At 42.2% G+C, this 24,191-nt stretch overlaps 2 protein-coding genes across 7 annotated transcripts in view; one reads left to right on the top strand and one right to left on the bottom strand.

Moving 5' to 3' along the window:
- XYLB (xylulokinase) overlaps nt 1–24,191 on the bottom strand; it is a 306,665-nt gene that overhangs the window by 210,804 nt on the left and 71,670 nt on the right. The gene's annotated exons all lie outside the window — the stretch shown is intronic.
- Nucleotides 4,710–22,816, top strand: C6H9orf152 (chromosome 6 C9orf152 homolog). Its single transcript, XM_077268668.1, has 2 exons — nt 4,710–5,341; nt 20,489–22,816. The coding sequence occupies exons 1-2, from the start codon at nt 5,104–5,106 to the stop codon at nt 21,013–21,015; spliced, it is 765 nt and encodes a 254-aa protein (XP_077124783.1). The 5' UTR covers nt 4,710–5,103; the 3' UTR covers nt 21,016–22,816.

Below are 24,191 nucleotides of genomic sequence, written 5' to 3'. Positions count from 1 at the left end.
ATGTTTACCCTGGTTACAAGCGAACACATCGCTGGATCGGTGTCACACACAACGATCCAGCGATGTCAGCGGGTGATCCAGCGACGAAAGAAAGTTCCAAACGATCTGCTACGACGTACGATTCTCAGCAGGGTCCCTGATCGCTGCTGCGTGTCAGACACAGCGATATCGTATGGATATCGCTGGAACGTCACGAATCGTACCGTCGTAGCGATCAAAATTGCACTGTGTGACAGTACCCTAAGTCTCTGAGCTTTCCACATCTTGCCACTGGGATTTTTTGCCAATTCCTCAAGGCAAAACTGCTCCAGCTCCTTCAAGTTAGATGGTTTCCTCTGATGAACAGCAATCTTCAAGTCTGACCACAAATTGGATTAATGTCTGGGCTTTGATTAGGCCATTCCAAAACATTTACATGTTTCCCTTTAAACCACTCGAGTGTTGGTTTAACAGGATGCTTTGGGTTATTGTGTTGTTGGAAGATGAACCTCCGTCTCAGTATCAAATCACTGACAAACAGGTTTTGCTCAAGAATATTCCTGTATTTTGCACCATCCATCTTCACCTCGACTGAGTATTTTACCTGTCCCTGCTGCCAAAAAACATTCCCACAACATGATGCTGTCACCACCATGTTTCACTGTGGGTATGGTGTTCTTGGGGTGATGAGCTGTGTTGGTTTGGCGTCAAACATGGCGTTTGGGGACCAAAAAGATCAATTTTGGTTTCCTCTAATCACAGCACCTTCCTTCCTATATTTGGGAAGTCTCCTACATGTCTTTTGGCAAACTCAAAATAAGCTTTATAATTTTTGTATGTATTTAAAGGCTTTTCTCTGCCCACTATTCCATAGAGGCCACCTCTATGGAGTCTACTAAACAGATTCTCCAGTCTCTGCTTGGGAACTCTGCAGCTCCTTCACGGTTACCCTTTGTCTCTGTGCTGCCTCTCTTGTTAATGCCCTCCTTGCCCGGGCTGAGAGTTTTGGTGGGCGGCCCTCTCATGGCATCATTTGATGATAATAGATTTGATGGTGATCGGGGAGATCATCAGAGATTGGGATTTTTTTTAACCCAACCCTGACTTGTCCCGGACTTGTTTGGAGATCTCCTTGGTCTACATGGCGATTCTTGGTGTATATACTGACAGACCATGTGACACTTAGATTGTACACAAATTTCACAAACTTCCTTTCACTAAGCATGTGACTTATGAAGGTAATTGCTTGCACCAGACATTTTTTGGGGCTTCACAGCAAAAGGGGTGAATACATATTCACATGCTATTTTTTAGTTATTTGATCCCATAAATATAATTTATGGCAATATTTTTCTCACTTCAGTTCACTAACTTAGTCTATTTTGTGCTGATGCATCACACACGAATCAGATTAAATATTTCTGTAAACACAGGTTGTAATGTAACAAAATAGGTAAAAAGCCAAGAGAAGTGAAAACTTTCACAAGCCACAGTATACCACAATTTCTCGTGAATAAGGCAATACCCCATATGTGGCTGAACAGTACTATTTGACCCAACACAGCGGAACTCAGAATGGAAGGAGTGCTATTTGACTTGGAGAACACCCTTTCGGTTTCCATATACAGAGCCTCTATAAGTGCCAGAACAGCAGAAACCTTCCACGATTGACCCCGATTTAGAAATTACACCTCTCTGGGAATTCATCAATGGGTGTAGTAATGATTTTGACTCCATGGGTGCTTTTCAGAAATAAGCAGCAATGGAGTGAAACGTAAAAATATGGCACTGTAGTGCACTTACATTGTGCCAAGCTCATGCTTCTGAAGACACACACCCCGTAAATTAAGTGGGTTCTCCTCACTGCATTAATGCCAAACATGTAGATGCCAACTGCAGTTTAGGCGCACTGTGGGGTTAAGGAGGAGGGGACATTTGAATTTGGGGTCGCAAATTTTGTGGATTTCTTTTGGTGGGAGCCACATCACTCTTCTCTTTATGCTGCCAGTAATGTGGAAGCCCCTATATTTCTGTTAACATTTGGCGGACCTGAATGGGAACTTGTTTTTTGTGAGCTAAATAAAAGCTTTTATTGGTGGTATTTTGGGACACAGAGCATTTTAGATCAGTTCACATTTATCATGTGCTCTACACTGAGCACTGACATCAGGGTTTACATCTAAATCTACAAAATACATGATTGGGATGAAACCCCCGAGGGATTCATTCACTAATGAGAAAGTGCACAAAACCGTGGCCAACTGTGCTTTCATGGACTCCTAAAAAGATGGGTACTGCCGAATCACAGGTCAGACAGCGTCTCCATCTGCCTCATTATAGGGAATCTTCCACCAGAGGTTCCATGTGAATCACGTATTTCAGAGATTTACACAGATACCCCGGTGTAAGCGCTCAGCGCAGGATAAATGTGAGCCAAGCCTTACTGCGATCTTTCTGAGGCAGAATGAACAAATCAACAGCAGGTGAAGAATTGGTTTTATTTGTGTTTTACACCGTTCCCGATGCGGTATAAATGATAAGACGACTTCATTCTTTGGGTCAGTGTGATTACAGAGATACCAGATGAGTTAGAGTTGGTACCATTTTTGGGCACAATATTTTTTTAACCGTTTTCTATTCCGATCTGTGGAAGGTAGAAGGGGCTAAAAACAGAAACTCAGAGGATGTTTTACTTTGGAAGGGGGGGGGGTTATGCCATTCACTGTGTGGTTAAAGTGATAAGACAACATTCTTTGGGTCAGTAAGATTACAGCGTTACATTTCTATATTTTTTTTGTTTTTTTATCGTTTCTACACCATAAAAACTATTTTATAGAAAACAAATTTTTTTTTGCTGTATTTTGAGAGCTACAGCTTTTTTACCTATCAGCTGATGGAGCGGTATGGCAGCATGCTTTTTTGAGGGACAAGATGACGTTTTCAGCTATATCATTTTTATTTACATTTTTCTTTTTGATCACTTTGTAGTCCACTTTTTCCAACAGTATGATGAACCATTGCTTTTTGCCATGTTTTTTATTTTTACTGTGTTTATAGTAGGGGTTAACTAGTGTGACAGTTTTATGGATCTGGTCCTTCTGAAAGTGGTAAAATCAAATAAGTACACTTTTGTTGTTGTTAGGTAAATATATATTTATTCGTGTAATTTTTTTTATAGTTCTTTACTTTGTGTGTTTTTTTTTCACATTTAATTTTTTTCAATCTTCTTAATTTTTTTACTTAGTCCCTCTATGGGACTTTATCTTTTATTTGTCTGATGACTGGTCTCATGCATTGCGTCCCTGGCGCCTGCGCTGTAAGTATTTTTTTCCGGGCATGCGCAGTTATGCTGCCCTTTGAACATACAGCGCAGGAGCCAGGGACGCTAATGAAGCAAGAGGAGGCGGCGCACACAGGCCCGAAGTGACTGCTGTGCTGCGACTGATTAGGGGGGAAAGACCCGCCCCTGGGACGATTTCACGGTATGAGGGGGCACATTTTATAAGCGTTTATTTCAGCGTGTGCAGGGAGCATAACTAAAAGAGCCACCTTGTCAGAATGCAGCATTAGTGCTGCACAAGATGGCTCTTTTAGTTACAAACGCCTGAGGGGGGTGACAGGTTCCCTTTAAAAAAAAAAAAAAGTTTTTAAAAACTTTAAAAAAAAAACAAATATAAAAATTTGAATCACTTCCCCTTTTTACCCAGATCATGCACACATTAAAAAAAGGTTATTGCAGTGTCCATAAAAGTTCAACCAAATAGTAAAAAATGTTAGCTTTTTGGCAGACGCAACACAGTAAAAATATTCAACAAGTGATCAAAATGTTGTATCTACCCCAAAATGGTATCAATAAAAACACAATCTCACTAGTCCTCATGCAGCTCCATCAAAGTAAAAATTAAAATATTATCGATCTCAGAAAATGGCGACACAAACCAAAATTGTCAGGACATTTTTACTAAAACTGTAAAAAGCCAAATGGCGGAATTGAATTTGTTTTTCACCATTTCACAGCAGTTGGAATTTTTTTGCCATTTTGGATACAGTATATGGTAAAAAGAATGGAGTCATTCAAAAAGACAAATTGTCCTGCAAATAAACTAGCCTTCATACATTTATGTTAAAAGAAAAATAAAAATAGTTCAAGCTATATGAAAAAAGGGTAGGAACAATTGAATAATGTAAAAATGAAAATTGACTGAGTCTATAAAAAGGGAAGCGATAAATCAGATCCACCAATCGCAATATAGGTGATGTCATAACTCCCCTGCTCCCCCCTCCCTTCTCAATGACCTTTGCACATGCTCATTAGACACTTCAGCACAAATGATAGGGTTGGGATCCAAGCATTGTGGCTAATGTGCGTGTATTATTTACTGAAACAAAAGGAAATAGGAGTCTAAAATAAGCCCCAGCGGTCAGTGTGAAAATTGCATCATATCTATTTTTTATTTATTATACAGATCATGGAAAAATAAAAAAAAATACCTTTAAAAACACAAAAACCTTATTTAATCAGTAGGTAATTTTCTGATTATACCTTCCCTTCAAGGGGCTAAAAATACATCTACCGTGACACAAAAACAAACCAAAACAAATCAATGTCATTTTGCAGCCATGACCAAGTTATGTTGCTTCTTTACATGTATCCTTATGCTTAGATGATGGAATTTTAAATGAATCAAACAATCTTGGATGCTATATATTTCCCATGAGCTGGAATAGAAAACGATGTGTGAGGACACCTGGCTGCTGTGGGTTCTGTGCGCCGAGGAGCAAGCACTGTATAACTGGCGGTCAGCTGGTTGCCATCTTTCTCCTTTTTGTGCCATTTCCTGATGTCACACTCCCCTTAAGGCTCCTTTTATACTCTGTGTGTTTTCTCTGCTGGCTGCATTATGTCCCATTAGGATCCCTTGGCTTCGCTTTCAGTACTACCTTAAGTCAATAATCTGTGTGTGCAGTACTTATCATTTACTGTGAACCAAGACATCCAGGACAACCTGAAATACGTGTAGCAAATTATGATCCTCCAGTAGAGAAGTCCTAGTCGTCCAGGACGCAGCCTCCATCCGTTCAAGTTTGTAAAGTTAATTGCCGGCTGGTATTGAACTTCATTCGATGGGCGAGGGAGAGATGGCGGTGTGCTGCGGCTGCTGGGAGCAGCTCTCACTGTGGGAACAGATGTTAAAGGCGTATAAATATATGAGCCAGATATTACTAGTGACTCACGCTGACAAGGAACCTGCTGACGGAACCAGGAAGCTCAGCAAAATGGACATTCATCGTCTCGAGGAGCAGTACAATGGCATCAAGGAGAAGCAGAAGCTGCGGACACACATCATTGTCTTCAAACCAGGTACGTGGGGCTGTAAGTTCTGAACTGTGAGGCTGGGGACGTGAGATCTGTAAGAGGAGAGTACTGATACAATGCAGGGATTGTGCATCTCACAACTTCTACAGTCATCACGAAAGTCGTTTGTGGAATAAATGTTGGCTAGTCGTCACATATTGCACCATATTGAAATAAATACGTAACTTCCCATATTCCCTAACGATGGTCCATAGCCCCTGTAGAAAAGTTAGCTGCGCCGTGCACTGTATCTAGCATAACGTGGTCCCAAAGCCCAGATTATGGTAGAACAGGCACAGATATAGGCTATCCTTTTTACTTCCAGATGTAGAAGAGGTGAATTATTTATTCTGTACATCATAATCACTGAAGGAGTTAAAAGGTGTTGTCTCCGTATGGGTAAGACCGGCCAGGCGATCAGATGATCGCTGCAGCTCCAGAAACTCCAAGTGATGAACTGGGAGCCCCTTTAAGGAAAATATTAAATTCGGGTCATTCCTATGTACAGGGACACTTTGCTAGAGACTCATAAAACGGGGAATCCAAAGCTGGGGACCTCTTATGATATTAGCATATGGAAAGGGGCTGCGACGAACCAACTCTTTTAGGTGAATATAAAAGTTCCTTCTTTAGTCTTATGAAGCTACACAATGACGGTATCATTATAAATTGTATATTAGCCCACACATAGGGGAATGTCTCACCTGGGCCACAACAGCTACTTTCCTTTATTTCACATGACAAACTGCATTTGTCCCACTATATGGGTTTGATCCAGTAGACGTTTCTGGCTATAGGGGTCAAAAGCACCCCTTAACCTGGATATTTTAAGAGATCTGATTGATGCAAAAATTAAATGAGGTTTCTTTTTAGACAGTTTGCACTTCTTGATGGACCTTAGGACCACTGAAATCCTGGCCTCTGAGGAGTGCCTTGTGTGGTGCATCTTCTAAAGTCCTGTAAAACAGTTTGCGTATTCCAGCTACTTACCTCACCGATTATGCTCTGGTTATAACGGTGATGGTCTTACTGAAGGAATAAGACCACTTCAGCCAGCGGTTGGTGGCCACAATCACATATTGTCAACAGTCCTGAATTTGTCGAGGCTGTCTCAATTTTGCAGATGCGATCCCAGCAAATTCATGGCTGTCACCAGTCAAAAAGGGGTGGACAATGTCCCAAGCGGGTGGTCATTTGTAAGTGATTCGTGGCAGATTTGGTCCATTTCTGGGCAGAACTTAACACCCCTTTTCTGTCCATTGTTGATAACTTTGCAACTGCCTGATATGACTCCACTATTGAACACAAGTCAGTATGTAGGGAAGAAAAACTGGGGTGATGAGAATGCTCAAAACTAGAGCAGAGGATTGGAGGTGGATAATGAAAATGTACACAGCTGCTACGATTTCCACATGGTCCAAGTTATGTCTCCCACTGTCCAGCCAGCGACAATCCTTAGAAGGCAAACTTCTCCTGGTTTCCAATCCACTATGGATTCAGGTATCCAAGAATGCATGGGCCTCCACTCCTCCAGGTGGAATAGGTTTCAGGCTGTATTTACACTTGTAGTTGGTGTATCCCATGCACCACTCAGTAATACGTGCAGTCTTGGTGCAACTCTACACAATGGCTGCAGCAATATAGAAAAATCACGGAACCAAGGCACCAGATGTTCTCTTTAGAATCAGTTAGAATTTTTGTTCACAAAAATTTCACATGCGACATTTCAGCCAGGCAGGGCCTTTATCAATCCACACCTCTTACATTTATGGCTTGATAAAGGCCCTGCATGGCCGAAACGTCGCATATGAAATTTCTGTGTACAACAATAGTAATAAAGTGATTTGAAAGAAGACATATGGTGCCTTGGTTTTTGGATTGTTTTAAGGCTGTATTTTATCACTAGCCAACTCACAGAATAAAATTACCTTGTACCAGTCGGCATTTGTTTAACAGCCTGTTTAGACAGGCTGACTGCACTTTCCATACACACAGAACGATTGGTAATACAATAGTTTTATGTGCATAGTCAGAGATTGTTCTCGGCAGCACATGTGCTGTTTACACAAGACAATATGCTGCCGAGAATGGGGATTTTTAAAGAAGGCTAAAAATCATTTCACCTAAAGAACGAACATTTAGCTCATTTGTCAGGTGATTGGCAGCCTATTTGCACTAGGTGATTATTGGAAACGAGTACTCCTAGGAATGCTGGATCATGATAATCGGCCAGGGTAAATGCACCCTAACTTAAAGGGCAACTGCAGCTCCAATAGAAACCAGACAGACATACTGACAATCTCTCCACTATTGATGTCAAACCTTTTCTTCTACCTTCTCATGACTGCTGCACCCACCAATCCCTTGGGAAAACACGGTGGTGCTTGGCATTGGAGTAACCACACAAATCAAACTGGGCTTATTCCACTTGCTATACTTGCCCCTGCAGTGGGCAGCCAAGATTCAGTCATTCCTGAGGCCAAATAAAGCATTATCACCTCGCGGCTCATTGGGTGGCCAGTAAGGTAACCGGTGTTAGGTTCTATACAGTCCATAAATAACCCAAGGAGTCCACTTACGGTAAGTGCCTACACGTTTGCGTGTTAAGAATATATCCTCAATCATTGGGCAGTAGATGGAGTATTTACAGCTCTCCTGCCTTATACTGCCCCACATGGGGGAAGAAGGTAACTGTTTTGTTTTTTTAAATCTCGTATAACCCTCTGATAAATCTGTGAATTGGTCCAATGGTTGTCCCATAAGGTGATATTTTACAATCTTTTTCTATATGAATATCACTTATTTACAGGAAAAAAAAGCAAAAAATAACTTTAAAGGGGCTATTCGTGACTTTGCTTATCTTTCTTTATGGGCCTGAAAACTTACAGGCAGGTAGTTGCCAACGACCTACTTGTTTTGTCCAGTCTCAATCTCTACCGGCTCAGAGTTTGCCCGGCTTCATTTGACCATAAAACAACAACAGAGGAGATCTTCCTCTTCAGGTTTGCTCTTTCGATGGGGCATTACTGACATCATGCCGATTGGCAGCAGGGAGCCATCTGTCAATCAGCATGACATCGGCAGAGGTGCCCCATCAACAGAGCATTAGAAGAAGCTGCTTTATCAGTATAACGTCATGGGAAATCGTAGAATCGCCATCAGCAGTGATTGGTGACCGTTCTGAGCTGGCAGAGATCAGCCCTGGGCATAACAGGCAGGTAGTTAGCAAGTACCTGCCTGTAAGTTCTTAGGTCCATATGGAAAAATTGACAAAGTCCTGCAAATCCCATTTAGGCTTATTTATATTTTCTTAAATCAAGTTACTTTGACTGCTTTTACACAGGGAGATAGGAAATGAGCATTCCCAGGAACACTGTCTAAACAGTCACCTGATGAACAATCAAAATGCTTGATCGTCAGGTGAAATGATTTTTACGACTGCTTAAAAATTGTCTTTCTCGGCAGCACATTATCCTGTGTAAACATATCATATGCTGCCAAGAACACTGACAGACACTGTGTACATAACAATTGTATTAACAGTCAATCTGTGCACATGGAACTGAAGTTAACCTGTCTAAGAAAGCCATTAAACGACCACCAAACACCTTACATGTTGATAAACAGCCACGATCAGCCGGTGTTAATGCAGCCTTACAGCAGCAAAATAAATGGCAATGTTTATGTTTCACAAAGTTCTGGATAAAGCTAAATTGAAGCCAAAAGGGTTAACAGTCATAAGTAGATTCAGTAAAAGCTTATAATGACTCTTGAAAGTTAATTGTAAGGTAAGCAAAGCATCTATGATCTGCTCCTACTCAGGGCACAAAGTAACCGGCTTTGGCTAGCATACTGACATTTTACACTTAGCACAAGAAATGCAGTTTAAGATTTAAACATGAATACATTCTTCAGGAAATCTAGATATTTATTACATCAACCTAAGGAAGTAGCCAGTATATATTTCCAAACATACTTATGTGCAGCTTATGCATATTGCCAAGTTCCCAGAGAGCAAATACACAGTTAAAAATCCACAGCGTTTTACAGTGCCTGCACCTGCAGTGCATGGTTCTAACAAACATCCTGTGAAATATATTTGAAGAGTAAATTGATATCAGCTGTAGGTGTGAATTTCACCCTTTGCAAAGTGAAGGGTGAAATGTGCGACTTCCCTACTTCTTTGCAATGACACGAGCGGCTGTAAACACCGTTGCGAACATCGCTGCTAGATAAGGTTATTCAATGCATGTGATGTATGAATTGTCCATTGCCACTTTTTATTTTACCATACATTGTGTACAATACGACAATTAAACTTTGACGATATTTTCAACACCAATTATTCAACCCTTTCCGAAAAAGATGTAATAACATATGCTAGGTTGATAGATACATGTACAGAAAGCAAAATGTGGCAGCAGGTTGCAGTATAGGTTTGGAGTGTACAGTTGTCAAATTGGACTAGGAAAACCGATGCGCAAAACAGACATGAACAAACATACAGTATGTCTACATTTTTTTCTATTTTTTTTTTTTTCAACCCCCTTCCCAAAAATGACAAAGTAAAGTACAAAGGTACACAACTAAAAAGCCACCAGGTGCAACAGAGTGCTGTATTGGTGTAGCAGGCATGTACGAATAGATGAGAAAAATGGTTTGCGACATGTACACTTTGTTTTGTAGACAGCCGTAGCTACGTTTATGGATTTTAGGGAACTTTGCTTTGCATCTTTAGAAAACAATTAATCTTACTCGTCACAAATGATTAGACACAAGAATGTGAAAACTCCGTAGTCCCCTGTGACAAGCAATAACAACATCTCTGACTGACGAGGATTTAAGAATTTTTTTTCCTGGGAAAAAATATTGTGCTCTCTTGCTTTTGCTTTCTAGTGCATTAAAAATGAAAAATATCTTTTTTGTTTGTAAGTCAAATGCAGCAGAACATATGCCACTATGATGCCCGCAGGTGGAGCACGTGGTTCGTGGACCCACTATGCTGCAGGGCCGGGCTTACCTAGGAGGGGCGTGGCTAAGCAGCTACCTGGTTTTCACTGGAGTGCCTGATGGTGGAGTCAGGCTTGAGCTACAGTTAACTGGCAGGTACCACTCCTAGGCAGTCCCCGGTACTCCGGCTGCTCAGGCTCGCAAACACAGATAAGGACTCGGAGTCACTGACAGACAGGATTTGGTCTTTCAGATTACTCAGGTTCTGAGTGAACTGATAGAATGGACACTGACACGGAGTCACAGATGGGGCTGATTTTGGATAATGGAACAGGCTCCGACAATACGGACTTCGGAACACTAAACAGGACTGACACAGGTGCAGGTACAAGTACTGACAGAACAGTTACAGGGTTCAGGTACTGTAAGTGCTGCTTCTAAGGGTTTAGGTACAGACAGGTGCAGCTTTAGGGTTCAGTGACCGACAGGTGCAGCTTCAGGGTTCAAGGACCGACAGGTTCAGCTTTGGGTACTATAGGGGTTGCTCAGGCTCCTCCCTATTGGGGAGGATGCCTATTATACAAAATGTCTTCCAGCTATTAGATAGAGGTATTTTCAAACTATGTGTGCTGCCCCTTTAAGAGTAGGGATGCACGTAAACACTAGCCGTGCCACAGGGAAGTCTGTGCAGTGTGTACAGAGAGCAGGAGGCTGGGAGACTTATCGAGAGACAGTGGGGTGACCACGTGGCTGCGGCAATGAGTATGTTGGCGTCCCTGCATGGAGGAGGAAGGGGAACCATACAGGGGCACCAGCATTAGCATTACATCCACTACATCGTATCACTGATCAAGGACACTAAAGCTGTCATTGCTGCTGGCACTTCCTCTATTTTGCTCTTTCCATATTAATTGAATTTGTGTTATATTCGGAGACTACTACACTCGTCATCCTCAATGCTGCACTTATAGAACATATTACCGTCTAGAGTATTTGTTCAATATTTTAGGACTTTTTCTCCCTATCTCTATTGCCATGTTCAGTATTCTAAATCACCCTAAAAAAGCTGCTGCATTGCCTGCCTTGGCTTTTTTAAAGGCTACTACCTTTCCTTGATTGGCTGCGCAAAACCATGTGATCTGGTAGCTGCAAGGCATTATAGGGTGGCCCGTTCCATTGTGCCTGAGGTCAGGTCAGCCTTCTGAGACAAACTTTCGCATCATGTAAAATGAGTGGCAGGCATGTTTTTGTGATTTTGCGAGAATAAAATCGCATATTGTTTGAATTTACAAGAACCTGCAAATTTCATAACATTCGTCTCAAATTCAATTCGATCATCACTATTGAAAGCTACTCGAAAGTAAAGAACAATATTAAAGAGCTCACAATTGGCAAAAATAAAACTTTGTCACTGCTGTTTGTAGTCCAACTTATACAATAGGATGACAAATTGATATTCATACATTGTCCACTGACTCCCACAAAAAAAGCATCTACTATATAATTGTCTAAGGCTATGTTCACACTGTGCGGTTTTTGCTGCGGATCCGCAGCGGATTTGCAGTGGCGGATCCGCAGCCGTTTTCCATGCAGGGTACAGTACAATGTTACCCTATGGAAAACAAAAACCGCTGTGCCCACTTTGCTTTTTTCTGCTTGAAAATCCGCGCGGATTTTCTGCGGAAAAAAAGAAGTAGCATGTCAATTCTTTCTGCGGATTCTGCAGCGGTTTTCCACCTGCACCAATAGGAAAGTGCAGTTGGAAACCCGCAGTGGAATCCGCAGTAGAAACCACACAAAAAACCTCAGGGAAAACCACCGTGGTTTTGCACTGCGGTTTTTCAAAATCCGCTGCGGAAAAATCCGCAGCAAAATCAGCAACGTGTGAACAAGCCCTAAGGGTCACTTCCATCTTTCTGTCTGTCCTCCTGTCTTTCTTTCTGTCTGTCTGTCACGGATATTAATTGGTCGCGGCCTCTGTCTGTCATGGAAATCCAAGTCGCTGATTGGTCGTAGCAAAACGCCCACGACCATTGCCACGACCAATCAGCGATGGGCACAGTCCGGCGGCAAAATGGCCGCTCCTTCCTCCCCGCAGTCAGTGTCCGCTCCATAATCCCCTCCAGTCAGCCCTCACACAGGGTTAATGGCAGCGTTAACGGACCGTGTTATGCCGCGGTGTAACGCACTCCGTTAACCCAGCTATTAACCCTGTGTGACCAACTTTTTACTATTGATGCTGCGTATGCAGCGTCAATAGTAAAAAGATCTAATGTTACAAATAATAATAATAATAAAAAAAAAAAAAAAAGGTTATTCTCACCTTCCGACGTCGCGGCTGTCCTCGGCAGTGCAAGCGGCAGGTTCCGGTGCCAAGGATGCTATGCGAGAAGGACCTGCCATGACGTCACGGTCATGTGACCACGACGTCATCACAGGTCCTGCGCTCAAACCAACCCTGGGACCGGAAGCTGCCGCGTGCACCGTACACAGGCGCCAGGACTTCAAGGGGCCTTCGGAAGGTGAGTATATGTTTATTTTTTATTTTATCTCTTTTTTTAACCACGCATATAGTGCCCACATTGCTATATACTACGTGGGCTGTGTTACATACTGTGTGGGCTCTGTTATATACTACATCTCTGTGCTATATACTATGTAGCTGGGCAATATACAACATGACTGTGCAATATACAACGTGACTGTCCAATATACTACGTGACTGTCCAATATACTACGTGGCTGTGCAATATACTACGTGGCTGTGCAATATACTACGTGCTCTGTGTTATATACTACATAGCTGTGCAATATACTATGTGGCTGTCTCGGTTCTCACATATACTACGTCGACTGTGCAATATACTATGTGGCTCTGTTATATACTACGTGCCTCTACAATATACTAGGTGGCTCTGTTATATACTACGTGCCTCTACAATATACTACACGGCTATGTTATATACTACGTGGCTCTGCTATATACAACGTCGATAACCAATATACTACGTAGCTGTGCAATACACTATATGACTGTGTCGTGTCGGTGCAATACACTACGTGCCTGTGCAATATACTACGTGGCTCTACAATATACTACGTGGCTATGTTATATACTACGTGGCTCTGCTATATACTACGTGGCTGACCAATATACTACATACCTGTGCAATACACTACGTGGCTATGTTATATACTACGTGGCTGTGTTATATACTACGTAGCTCTGCTATATACTACGTACGCTGTGTTACATACTACGTAGCTCTGTTATATACTTTGTAGCTATGTTATATACTACGTCAGTTGTGTTATATACGTCACTGTGCAATATAGTACGTAGCCTGTGCTATATACTACCTACATATTCTAGAATACCCGATACGTTAGAATCGGGCCACCATCTAGTGTGGATATAATGTGGGAACATATACTGTATATGCGACAAATACAGTTAGCATAATTATTAGGGTATACCTTTTGCAAAGTACAGAAAAAAAAAGTAAAGCGAAAGAACGCTTAGGCCATGTTCACACATAGCGGTTTTTACCGCGGATCCGCGGCGATTTTGATGCTGCGGGTCCGCAGCAGTTTCCATAGCGTTTACATTAACATGTAAACCCTATGGAAACCGCAAACCGCTGTGCACATGCTGCGGGAAAAACCGCGCAGAAACGCAGCGGTTTAAAACCCGCAGCATGTCACTTCTTTGTGCAGAATCGCAGCGATTCTGCACCCATAGAAATGCATTGAACCGCTTACTTCCCGCATGGGGCTGTGCCCACGTTGCGGGAAGTAAGCGGTTAATGTGCGGGTGGTACCCGGGGAGGAGGCCCAGGCCCTGGGAACCATAAATAGTCTAAAAAAAAAAAGAATAAAAATAAAAAAATCATGTTATACTCACCTCTCAGCGCTGCCCGCGGCCGTCCGGTCAGAGTTGCTGTGCCGAGCAGGACCTGTGGTGACGCCGCGGTCACATGACCGTGACGTCACGAAGGTCCTTCTCGGCACAGCATCTTTGGAATCGGAGCGCCGCGTGCAGCGCCGAGGAGATCCGGACGTCAGAGAGGGTGAGTATAGCCAATTTTTATTATTTTTATCATTACTATTGATGCTGCATATTGCTGCATATGCAGCATCAATAGTACAGGAGTAATCCCACAGCGGAAACCGCGGAACAAACCGCGATAAATCTGCAGGGATAACCGCAGTGGTTTTGCCCTGCAGATTTATCAATTCCGCTGCGGGATAAACCCGCAGAGCACACCGCAAAGTGTGAACCCGGCCTTAATAAGTGAGCTTCTCAAGGAGCCGATAATGATGCAATGGGGCTTTTATCTCGGACTATAACTTCTGGGGAGTTGACATGGTGCCATACCGGTCTGTGAACCATCTGTATGACCCACAACCCTGCAATGCTGCCTTTGGTTTATTTTCTACACAATGCTCCATTATTTCATTTATCGCTATACCTGAGGAGTAGGCAGCACTCAGGAACTTGGAAGTTTGTTTTGGCAAAATGTTCCCTCCACCTGAGTTTACTTTCCCCTATCAGACACCTCTGTTTAGTCTGTCTGAAGACGGGAGTGTTGTACACAGCCCTGTATCTGCTGGGTGTGTCTCTTCTTATCTTACATAAATAACCCCAGCCAGAAATATAAACTAACACATTGTAGTCAGCAATGTCATAATATTGGAAAACAGATTCACAAAAAAAAGATAAACAGGTGTGTACCAATAAGTCCTAGATCCTGCACAGAAAGGCAGCACATTTATACAAGAGTATAATATCTAATATATTACATTTGTTTAAAACATATATTCCATCATGTTGAAAAAAAAAACATACGTATATGTATAGTCCGGAAATATCACATACCTGAGCTGACAAAAAAAGAAGAGAAAGTAGTGTGCGAAACGCACATTGGGGAGCGGGCATCTTTAGTGTTGGTTGGGGTAACTATTTATTACATTACGGATCATGTGTAAGCGTATATATAACCGTGCTTAGATATTTACGGATGATATGCACTTTAATGAAAGCATCTATATTCATTTGATTATGTTCAATATTATTGTGTCCCTTGCGGAGAATCATGGATTCATTATTTACTGACCACATGATCCCGTTTCCTATTACACCCCTACCCCTAGGTGTCCGCTCATGTGTGTGCCATTTCCTCGGTATACAATATGTATGTTTTTTCACATGATAGAATACGGTATATGTTTTAAACGAAAGTAATAAATATGTTTTACTCTAGTATAAGTGTGGTACCCTTCTGTGTAGGATCTGCAATGCCATATTGGCAGAATTTGTATTTGGCTCTATGGTCAGCATTGTTAATTGCAGCACCGGGTTCCTGGGTTGGATCCCTACCAAGGTCTCTGGGGCTGATTTACTAATCCTATCTAACTTTGAGGCTGCCGTCACACTAGCAGTATTTGGTCAGTATTTTACCTCAGTAACTGTAAGCCAAAACCAGGAGTGGGTGATACATGCAGAAGTGGTGCATATGTTTCTATTATACTTTTCCTCTATTTGTTCCACTCCTGGTTTTGGCTTACAAATACTGATGTAAAATACTGATCAAATACTGCTAGTGTGACGGCAGCCTTAGACAGTACAAACTTGGGTTGCACTTACACTGGCCAATAAACTTTACATTTACCAAAGACTAAATTACGGTAAACTGAATCTGTCAGCAAGTAGAGAGTCTGATTACAGTGATGTGTCACTTACAGGACTGTGTTTTGCTGTTTCAATACAATCAATATTTTATTAGCAAGAGATTATCGCTACAGGACAACTGGTCTTGTGCATCCTAGTCCAACCCTGCCTCCAGCACTGATTGGCCGCTGTCACTGTACAATGTACTCAGAGAGCTGTGGTGTAGGCGAGGTTATACAGGGCTCAACAACTGAGCTCTGCTAGATCTGCAGCCAAGAAAACTGTGACTCTATCATAACTGCTGCACCCAGTAAACCAAGTGATGCATCGCTGGAATCAGGGTCTCTGCCTCTATATCAGGCAGTTGTCAGATTACATAGTGAAAACCTGCCAACAGATTCCCTTTAAGGCAAAAAATTTCAACCAACTAATATGGCTAGGTTCACATTAACCATTTTGCACATTGCATTTGTGTGGTCTGTTTAGAGCAACAGATAAAAGGAACTCTTGCAAAACCGATCTGTTGCATAATGGATACAAGAAAAGCAGAAAGTCCCCATGAATTATTGTGGAGTTCATTTGGGTTCAGTTTTGTGTCAGTTTTTAGAACAGAACTATTCTGTTGTAAAACCTGATGCATGACATAACTCAGATGAGTCCCATGATAATCAGTGGGGCCCCTCAGCTTACGTTTGCTTCAGTTATGGACAGATCCATTTCTCACATTAACTCCGTCTTGTCTGTTCCTCCAACAGGCCAAACACCAGAAAGTTTAAATGGAAAAGTGAACTTGGCCAAGTCCAGAAGCTCATCTTGTCAGAACTCAATGGTGCAGAGATCTGCTATTGCGTCTGCCAGGATCCATCTGAACCTGCTCACCATTTCTTTACAATGCAGTAGTCTTACAAGCGCAAATTGTAGCACATATTGTGCAACTGCTTTTGTTATACATCTCATGCTAGTATGTCCAAGAACTGTACATTAGGGTTGAGCGACCTTGACTTTTTTAGGGTCGAGTCATGTTTCGCGAAACCCGACTGTTGGAAAAGTCGAGTCGGGCGAAATCGGCCGATTACTGCGCAAAGTCGAGGATCGGCCGGAACACAAAACCCTATGCACGTCAAATGGGGATTATTTTTTTTTTATTTTATTTTTTTATTTTTTTTTCTCTCTCTCTCTCTCTCTCTCTCTCTCTCTCTCTCCCCTCCGTCCCAGCACAGAAAATTTCATTTTACACATTCCAAATCGCTACTGCGCACAAACGATAAAATGATGATGGGCGTGCACGCCCTAACCCCTATGTCATCACTCTGCCCACGCTCCTTCATTGGCTGAAAAAATGGCGCTAAACGCGTCATACGAAACGCGACTTTGGCGCCAAGATCGCGTACCGCATGGCCGACCCCACACAGGGATCGGGTCGGGTTTCATGAGACGCCGACTTTACCAAAAGTCGGCGACTTATGAAAATGAACGATCCGTTTCGCTCAACCCTACTGTACATGTTTCATGCTCTGTAACTTGCCATTCACTCTTATTTATTGGGTGGTTCTCTTTCTAGCAACATTCCTCCAGCACTATAGATGTTGGAACTTTCTTTTCTTCACTTTCCAGCATGCAGTGCATGTGCTATTGCCCACTTGCTTGCCTGCTCTAACTCACTAGTATGCTTGTAAGCAATTTAACAGACAGCAGAGCAGGAACAAAGACAAACAGACCCATTCCCTCTTGCTGTAATCTGTCCCAGTATCTCTACTACTAGAGAATGTGGTAGATCGGCTCACTCAGCTGTACTTGGAGGTAGACACAGGAACACTGTAGCTTTAAGAATGTCCTTGGTTTATTAGATGCGGCAAAAACCAAAATGAAGCACAAAGTAAACATGGTCCTCTGGGCAAAACAAAACAAAATGGTAGCACTAGGCACAGTCCTTGTATTAGCGAGAATCAGCCCACTCTGGGTTAGCAAGACCCACGGTTCAGGTATCAGCAAACCAAATACACGTCACTGGAGTGTTCTTCTCCAGACACCGAATAACTACTTCCTCTAGAGGCCAGCTATTTAAGCCCCAGGCCACACCCTGGGGAGGAGATATGATGGACATCCTCCCGCCAGCTCTATGGATGTCCACATAAAACTCAACCCATTATACAAATGAGCTGTAAAACCGCACCGCCCTTAGTGTGCTGGAGGACAATCTCTGGGTTTTATATCACTGACACCATTAAGCGCAGTGACACATATCTCCCCTCCAGCACTTTACCAGTGACTGTCACAAGACGTATTACACTGACAACAGACAGTAGATAACAGATTAGACAGAAGAGAACTGTCTGGTTGTTGGCACTATAGGGCAAGTATTTTTTAATTTTTAAATAAATTTTGTAGATTGCCTATTTAGCACAAGTTGTAAGCACAGTGAGACCATATAATCACCTTTTCCTTCACTTTTCTGTTATTTGTAGTTCAAGTGTAACAGGATTCTGTCAGTGGTCACGCGGCAATTCTACAATGGCTAGCATGGACAGGCTTAACGCAAGCCACTCCGATTACCAGATCCCAGGGGTTGCCTTGCCCTTCACAATGTAACCCCTGTACAGAGATCTGGACTTAGGCCGGGGTCACACTTGCTTCTGCAATGCCAGAAACTCGTGTAAGTCTCTCGCATCAATGGCCGGCACTCGGGACCGGACTGTGCGGCTGCATGTATTTCTATGCAGCTGAACGCTCCGGTCCGAACCGCCGGCGGCAGTGCTGGTATTGATGTGAGACACTTGCAAGTGTGACACTGGCCTTAAACAGACCACCCTGGGCCTAAGAAGACTAGCTGAAAACAAGGAATAATACTTCTAGGAGCGGATCAGGCAGGACTAAACCAGAGGAGTGAAAGACCATATCTGGCAGCTTTCAGCAGTAAGCTGGAAGCTTAAGTAGGGTGCGGTGCTGCTCAATTGGCCTGAGCAGGGAGCTGAACAGCACACACCCCTACTGTCAGACAGGATGGTACTGCAGATCCCAGCCACCCTGATCTAAATGACTGGACAGAGCCTGCTCCGTCCAGAGCTACTGGTTCCAATGTCTCTTGGATCACCGGCGCTGCATGCAGAATGAATGTGGCGGCCCCTGGAAGATGTCACAGGCGCAGGTCCTGATGGAGATGTGACATAAGGCAGATTTAGCAAGAGATTATGTGTCTTATTGGTGAATTCAGCACACCCTGCACGGAGGAGAAACTCCTGCGCCAACATTAATCACACCCAGCTCATTTTTATTACATTGAGAATATTTACGGATTTAATCGCTACTAGTTATAATAGGGCGTGCGACAGAACTGTTCTGACTCGATCAACCGTCTAAAAAGCCGCCTTGTCACATACAGGTTTATATGCAGATTATATATATATGTGTGTGTGTGTGTGTGTGTGTGTGTGTGTGTGTGTGTGTGTGTGTGTGTGTGTGTGTGTGTGTGTGTGTGTGTATGTATAGTCCAGCAAGTCCTGGTTTATAGAATGGTCCTGGATACTTTTAGTTTTGCGTTGGCATTGAGAACAGCAGTGCACTGTACGGCACCTAGAGACACATCAGCTTTGACTTGTTTAATCTAGAAACTGGATTTCCTCCAAAACACAAAGCCCACTGCCACGTGTACAAAATTACAGCATATAAACCTGTATGTGCCAAGGCGGCTTTGTAAACAGTGTTCAATTAACCCCCATGCTACAAAGAGAAACCTGGACAAAAGAAAAGGAGCACTAATTGCTTTAACACACATTAAATATCATTTACTACTGTAATCATTTAATTGGCACCGACATATTCCACGGCACTGTAGAGAATGTCATCCTTCACATCAGTCCGTGTCCTCACAAAGTTACAAATTACAGTAACCAATTAGTATGGGGTTTTTTTTGTAATGAAAAGAGACCAAAGCAAATTCTGGAAGCACAAACTCCATGCAGATAAACCTCTGCAAATGTGATTTGAGGACCCCCGAGCTGAAGGCTAACCACTGAGCCAAGTGGGACCCTCTGTAGGCACATTGGCAGGGTTCTATAAATGCTTGTCTGCTAATACACATTATAGGTTATTTTTGTAGCAATGTGATGTGCCATTCATGAGAAATCTATTCTGGAAGTCATGTGAAAATCAGGCTGGATGTGCACTGGGGCTGTCAACGCACTTGAAAGAAGTACTCCAAGTGCAACGACACACCCCAGAGCACTTCCAGCCTGATTTGCATTAGTTTCTACACCTGATTCCTCAAGACAGGCATATAGGATCTGTACAAAAAGGGTATTATGTTTCCTTAAGGAGAAGTGCCTATACAGCCATACCACTACTTCCATATGTAAAAATGTGCTGACTGGTTACCTTTAAGACTTAGGGAGCAGGAAGACAGGATAACCACTAATATTTTGGTATAATTTCCCAATGTTTGGTTCCTTGCTGGTTAACCTTTACAGTAAAAATCTTGAAAAATAAAAAAAATCCAATTACAAAATAATTATTTTTAATTCACAATTCTTTTGCAGGTGACAATGAACTGATTTTACGAGAACCAGATGTGAACACTGTCCAAGTCAACGAGAGAGTCAGAAAACATAAGGCCTTTAAGGACCAGATCCCTGTTAAAAAGGTCACTCTAGAGTTGTCCGACAAGAACTATCTGAAGGACAAAAATGGCACTTGGCACGCACATCTGAATATTCATCGAATGGTGCAGCTGAGTAGTCGGCCGGCTCTCGAGACAAGCACACCAGACAAAACTGTACTGTTTGATCGACTCCTGTGCTCAGAACGTGAGCCGATAAATGTCCCAGCGCCCAGTGCCAAGACACTGGCAACGAAAGAACTGAATGGAGACCAGCACTCGGTTAGCTGTGTCCGCAGGAAATCTTCCCTAAAGAACCCGATTCCTGCATCATGGAGTCAGTGCTCACTGCCGACCTCCAGGCCGAGCTCTCCTACAGAGAAACTGGTCTACTATCCGTTCCCTCAGAAGAAGAATCCCCGCATTTCAGAAGCTGCCAGGAAGCTGGGTTTATACGTAACACATTAAAGTCAATGTTTGGAAATCCGTGAAACAGCAATGTGACCTTCGTACGAACTAGTTTCATATCTGCTTGCACTTTCTGGAGTGAATAGTTGATTTTGGACTGATAAATAAAATGTCTGTTACTAGGTTTATAGAGCATCTGTTACTAGGGCGAGTACATAACATTATAGTACCTACCTGATATCCCAATACACGTAGCAGGGGCACTTTCTTCTACTTAACTGCGCCTTACAGGGTTCATCCACTACTTTTAATTAATGACGTTGATAGGTCATCAATATCACATCGGTGGAGGTCCAACACCCAGAGCCCCCACCGGTCAGCTGTCAAAACTCCCCTTGGCTGGATGTAAACAGCTATGGCCACTGTTTAGTGGCTGCTGTCAGGTACTACAGATCAGCTACTATTGACCATGGGAGCCGAGGCGCAGTACCCGGCAGAGACCACTAAACAGTGTACAGAGTCGGGGAGCTCCACGCCGAACACAGTTTACATCCAGACATTGCTGGAAGTGGTAAGAGCTGATCGGTGGTGGTGCCGGATGTTGGGCCTCCACTGGTATCAGATATAAATCTTAGATATAAAAGTAGAGGACAACCCCGGTTTGTATGCCAGTCATAATGAGGAGCGTGCAGGAATAAAATGCGCCAAATTCATTTAGAGACCATCGCCCCTTAATGACTTAGGAGCATCTTATCAGTGGTGTGCGCCTTCATGCGCTTCGACAGAAATGTTACTCCAGTCTGAGACTAGAGTAACATTTCTGGTGTAAAAAATGCTGACACTTTTGAAGAATTTGACTCGTGAATTGTTGATTTGTGCAATCTAAAAGATATCAGAATTAATCAAGAGACAATGTTGAAATGTCTTTGCTTCTGGGGGGCCTCCGTTCATTTGACTCTAACGAATAGCCGTTTGTGTGTAGTGTAAGTATTAATAGAAATGAAGTCGTTTTACAATTTGATAGTTTAGAGTGTTAAATGGGATGTCCCACGAACAAAGTACATTTTAATGAATAGATCTTAGAATAATAAGTTCCATAAGTGAATGTTTACAAAAAAAAGTTCCTGCGCGGAGATGATCTTATAATGGTGCCCCTGCTATGTACTTTTATTTGCAACCATGTGCAGCCGCTCCAGTTCATGGGTCGGCACACAACACACCTTCTGGCGAGAGGGGAAACATAAGCCACTTACGATAAGAAAGTATACAGACAACAGCAGGGCTCACAGTTGCTACTTTCTGAGGTGACACATTTCCCTGCTTGTTTTATCACAGGCGTGAATGTTTTCTGCTGTGTCTCCAACCCTTTGAACTCATCATAAATCAAGTCAGTGATGTAAGAGCTTGAGTGGCCCGCTGAGCTTTTATGTCACTGACATGATTTATGATAAGCTCACAGGATCGGTGACGCAGCAGAGACACCCACTCCTATGATAAAACAGGCAGGGAATCATGTTACCTCAGAAACCAGCAGTTGTGAACCCCTGTTTTATCAGTATACTCATTTATCATAAGCTGTGAACTAAAGCAGCTCTGCAGAGTCAGACACAGCCATTACACAGTACACAGCAGGGGCACATGTATAAGATTATCTCAGCACAGGAACATTATTTTTAAAAAGATTGAATTGTAGAAATTAATTTTATTCCAAGATCTATGGATTAAAATGTACTTTGCTCATCGGACATCCCTTTAATTGTATAATAAGTCAATTATGGTAATTGAAAGTCTAGAAAAAAAATCAAGTTATAATACAGTATGTACTGATGTTTTACTTCAATAAAATATACAGATGTATATCTAAATGCCTAAATAATTAGTCAAAACGTACCAAATTTCCATCATTACAACGGTGAGAGTCATCCTTTTTCATATGAAGTAATTATTTTATTTACTGTTCTCTGGTATGTTTAGTGGACACTTCTCTATGTATATTTCTAAATCTAAGAAGAATATTGAAGATGGTCTTAGAAATCTGAGCATATCCATTGACTAAGGAGGACCTTTTACCAGGTCAAACGCGACCTGTTTTTGGTGTTTTTTTTTTTTTTTTTTTACAAATCTGCCACTTAGTGATATGAGACTTTTATTATACTGCTAATTTTTTTTTTTTTTTTTTTTTTTTTTACAAAGGAGGGCAGGGTAATAATACAGTAAAAATTAAGACAAGTCCCCTTGTAAAGACCAGGAAAATCAGTACTAGCTAAAAAGTCCATATCTCTGACACTGTATGGCAGATTAATTATTAAACCAAACAAAAATAAAACCCAGTGTAACAGTGGAAATAACACAAGAGCAAAAACGGACCACTTTTGGCCTGGTGATAGAGCCTCTCTAATCATGGCTATGCTTTTATATTACAACTCTTTATAACCTGATCCCCGGGAATAATAATTTTATTTCCAAGCTTGCTATCCTCTTTCAGTGAGATGCTAAAGCTCATAATATAATCTGATATTACATCCTACGTAGAATGATGCAAAGCTTTTCAACGGACTCACCTCAGTCCCAGTCCCATCCCGCTTACTGCCCAGCGCAGTGAAGTTCACACAGGTTTATGAAAAGTCGTCCATTTTTCATCATGAAAAAAATTTCCTTTTTTAAGCTCTATGGTGGTCTGTATGTCATCTATTTTTTTTACATTATAACAAAAAAATTTTATTATAGGCACAATTAATTTTTCTATTAAATCTTTGCCATGGATCCATTAGAAGTGGATGCAAATACGGACATATTGCATGTCTTTTTTTGTGCACCTATTTAAATGTGTAAGCAAGTCTGACCTAAAAAATGTTTGAGATCAATACATATTGCGATTTTATTTTCCCACACAGAACGTTGGCCCTTGTGGAAATACGTTGATATGAACTAACACACTGAGTAGCATTGGTCCGTGTGTTGTCCATGGTCTACACAGACAAGAGCATAAACTGAAAACACATTTGTTGAGTGTAATCCAAGGCCTCATTCAGACGTCCATTTGTCACGTTCATATAATGCCCAGGTTTTCCATTGACAGAACACGTGCCCATTATAGAATATGAGTCTGTTCACATGTACATGTTTCTTGCAGATCGATTTACAGTTGGAGCTCGCCCATGCAAGTCTAAGGCTAAGTGCACACGTCGCAGAATTGCCGCGGAAATTTCTGCAACTCCTGCAGCGGGTATATCGCA

This window comes from Ranitomeya variabilis, chromosome 6 (assembly GCF_051348905.1).
Source record: "Ranitomeya variabilis isolate aRanVar5 chromosome 6, aRanVar5.hap1, whole genome shotgun sequence".
NCBI lineage: Eukaryota > Metazoa > Chordata > Amphibia > Anura > Dendrobatidae > Ranitomeya > Ranitomeya variabilis.
Note: the sequence above shows the minus strand (reverse complement) of the source record. Positions and strands in the feature narration are given on the sequence as shown.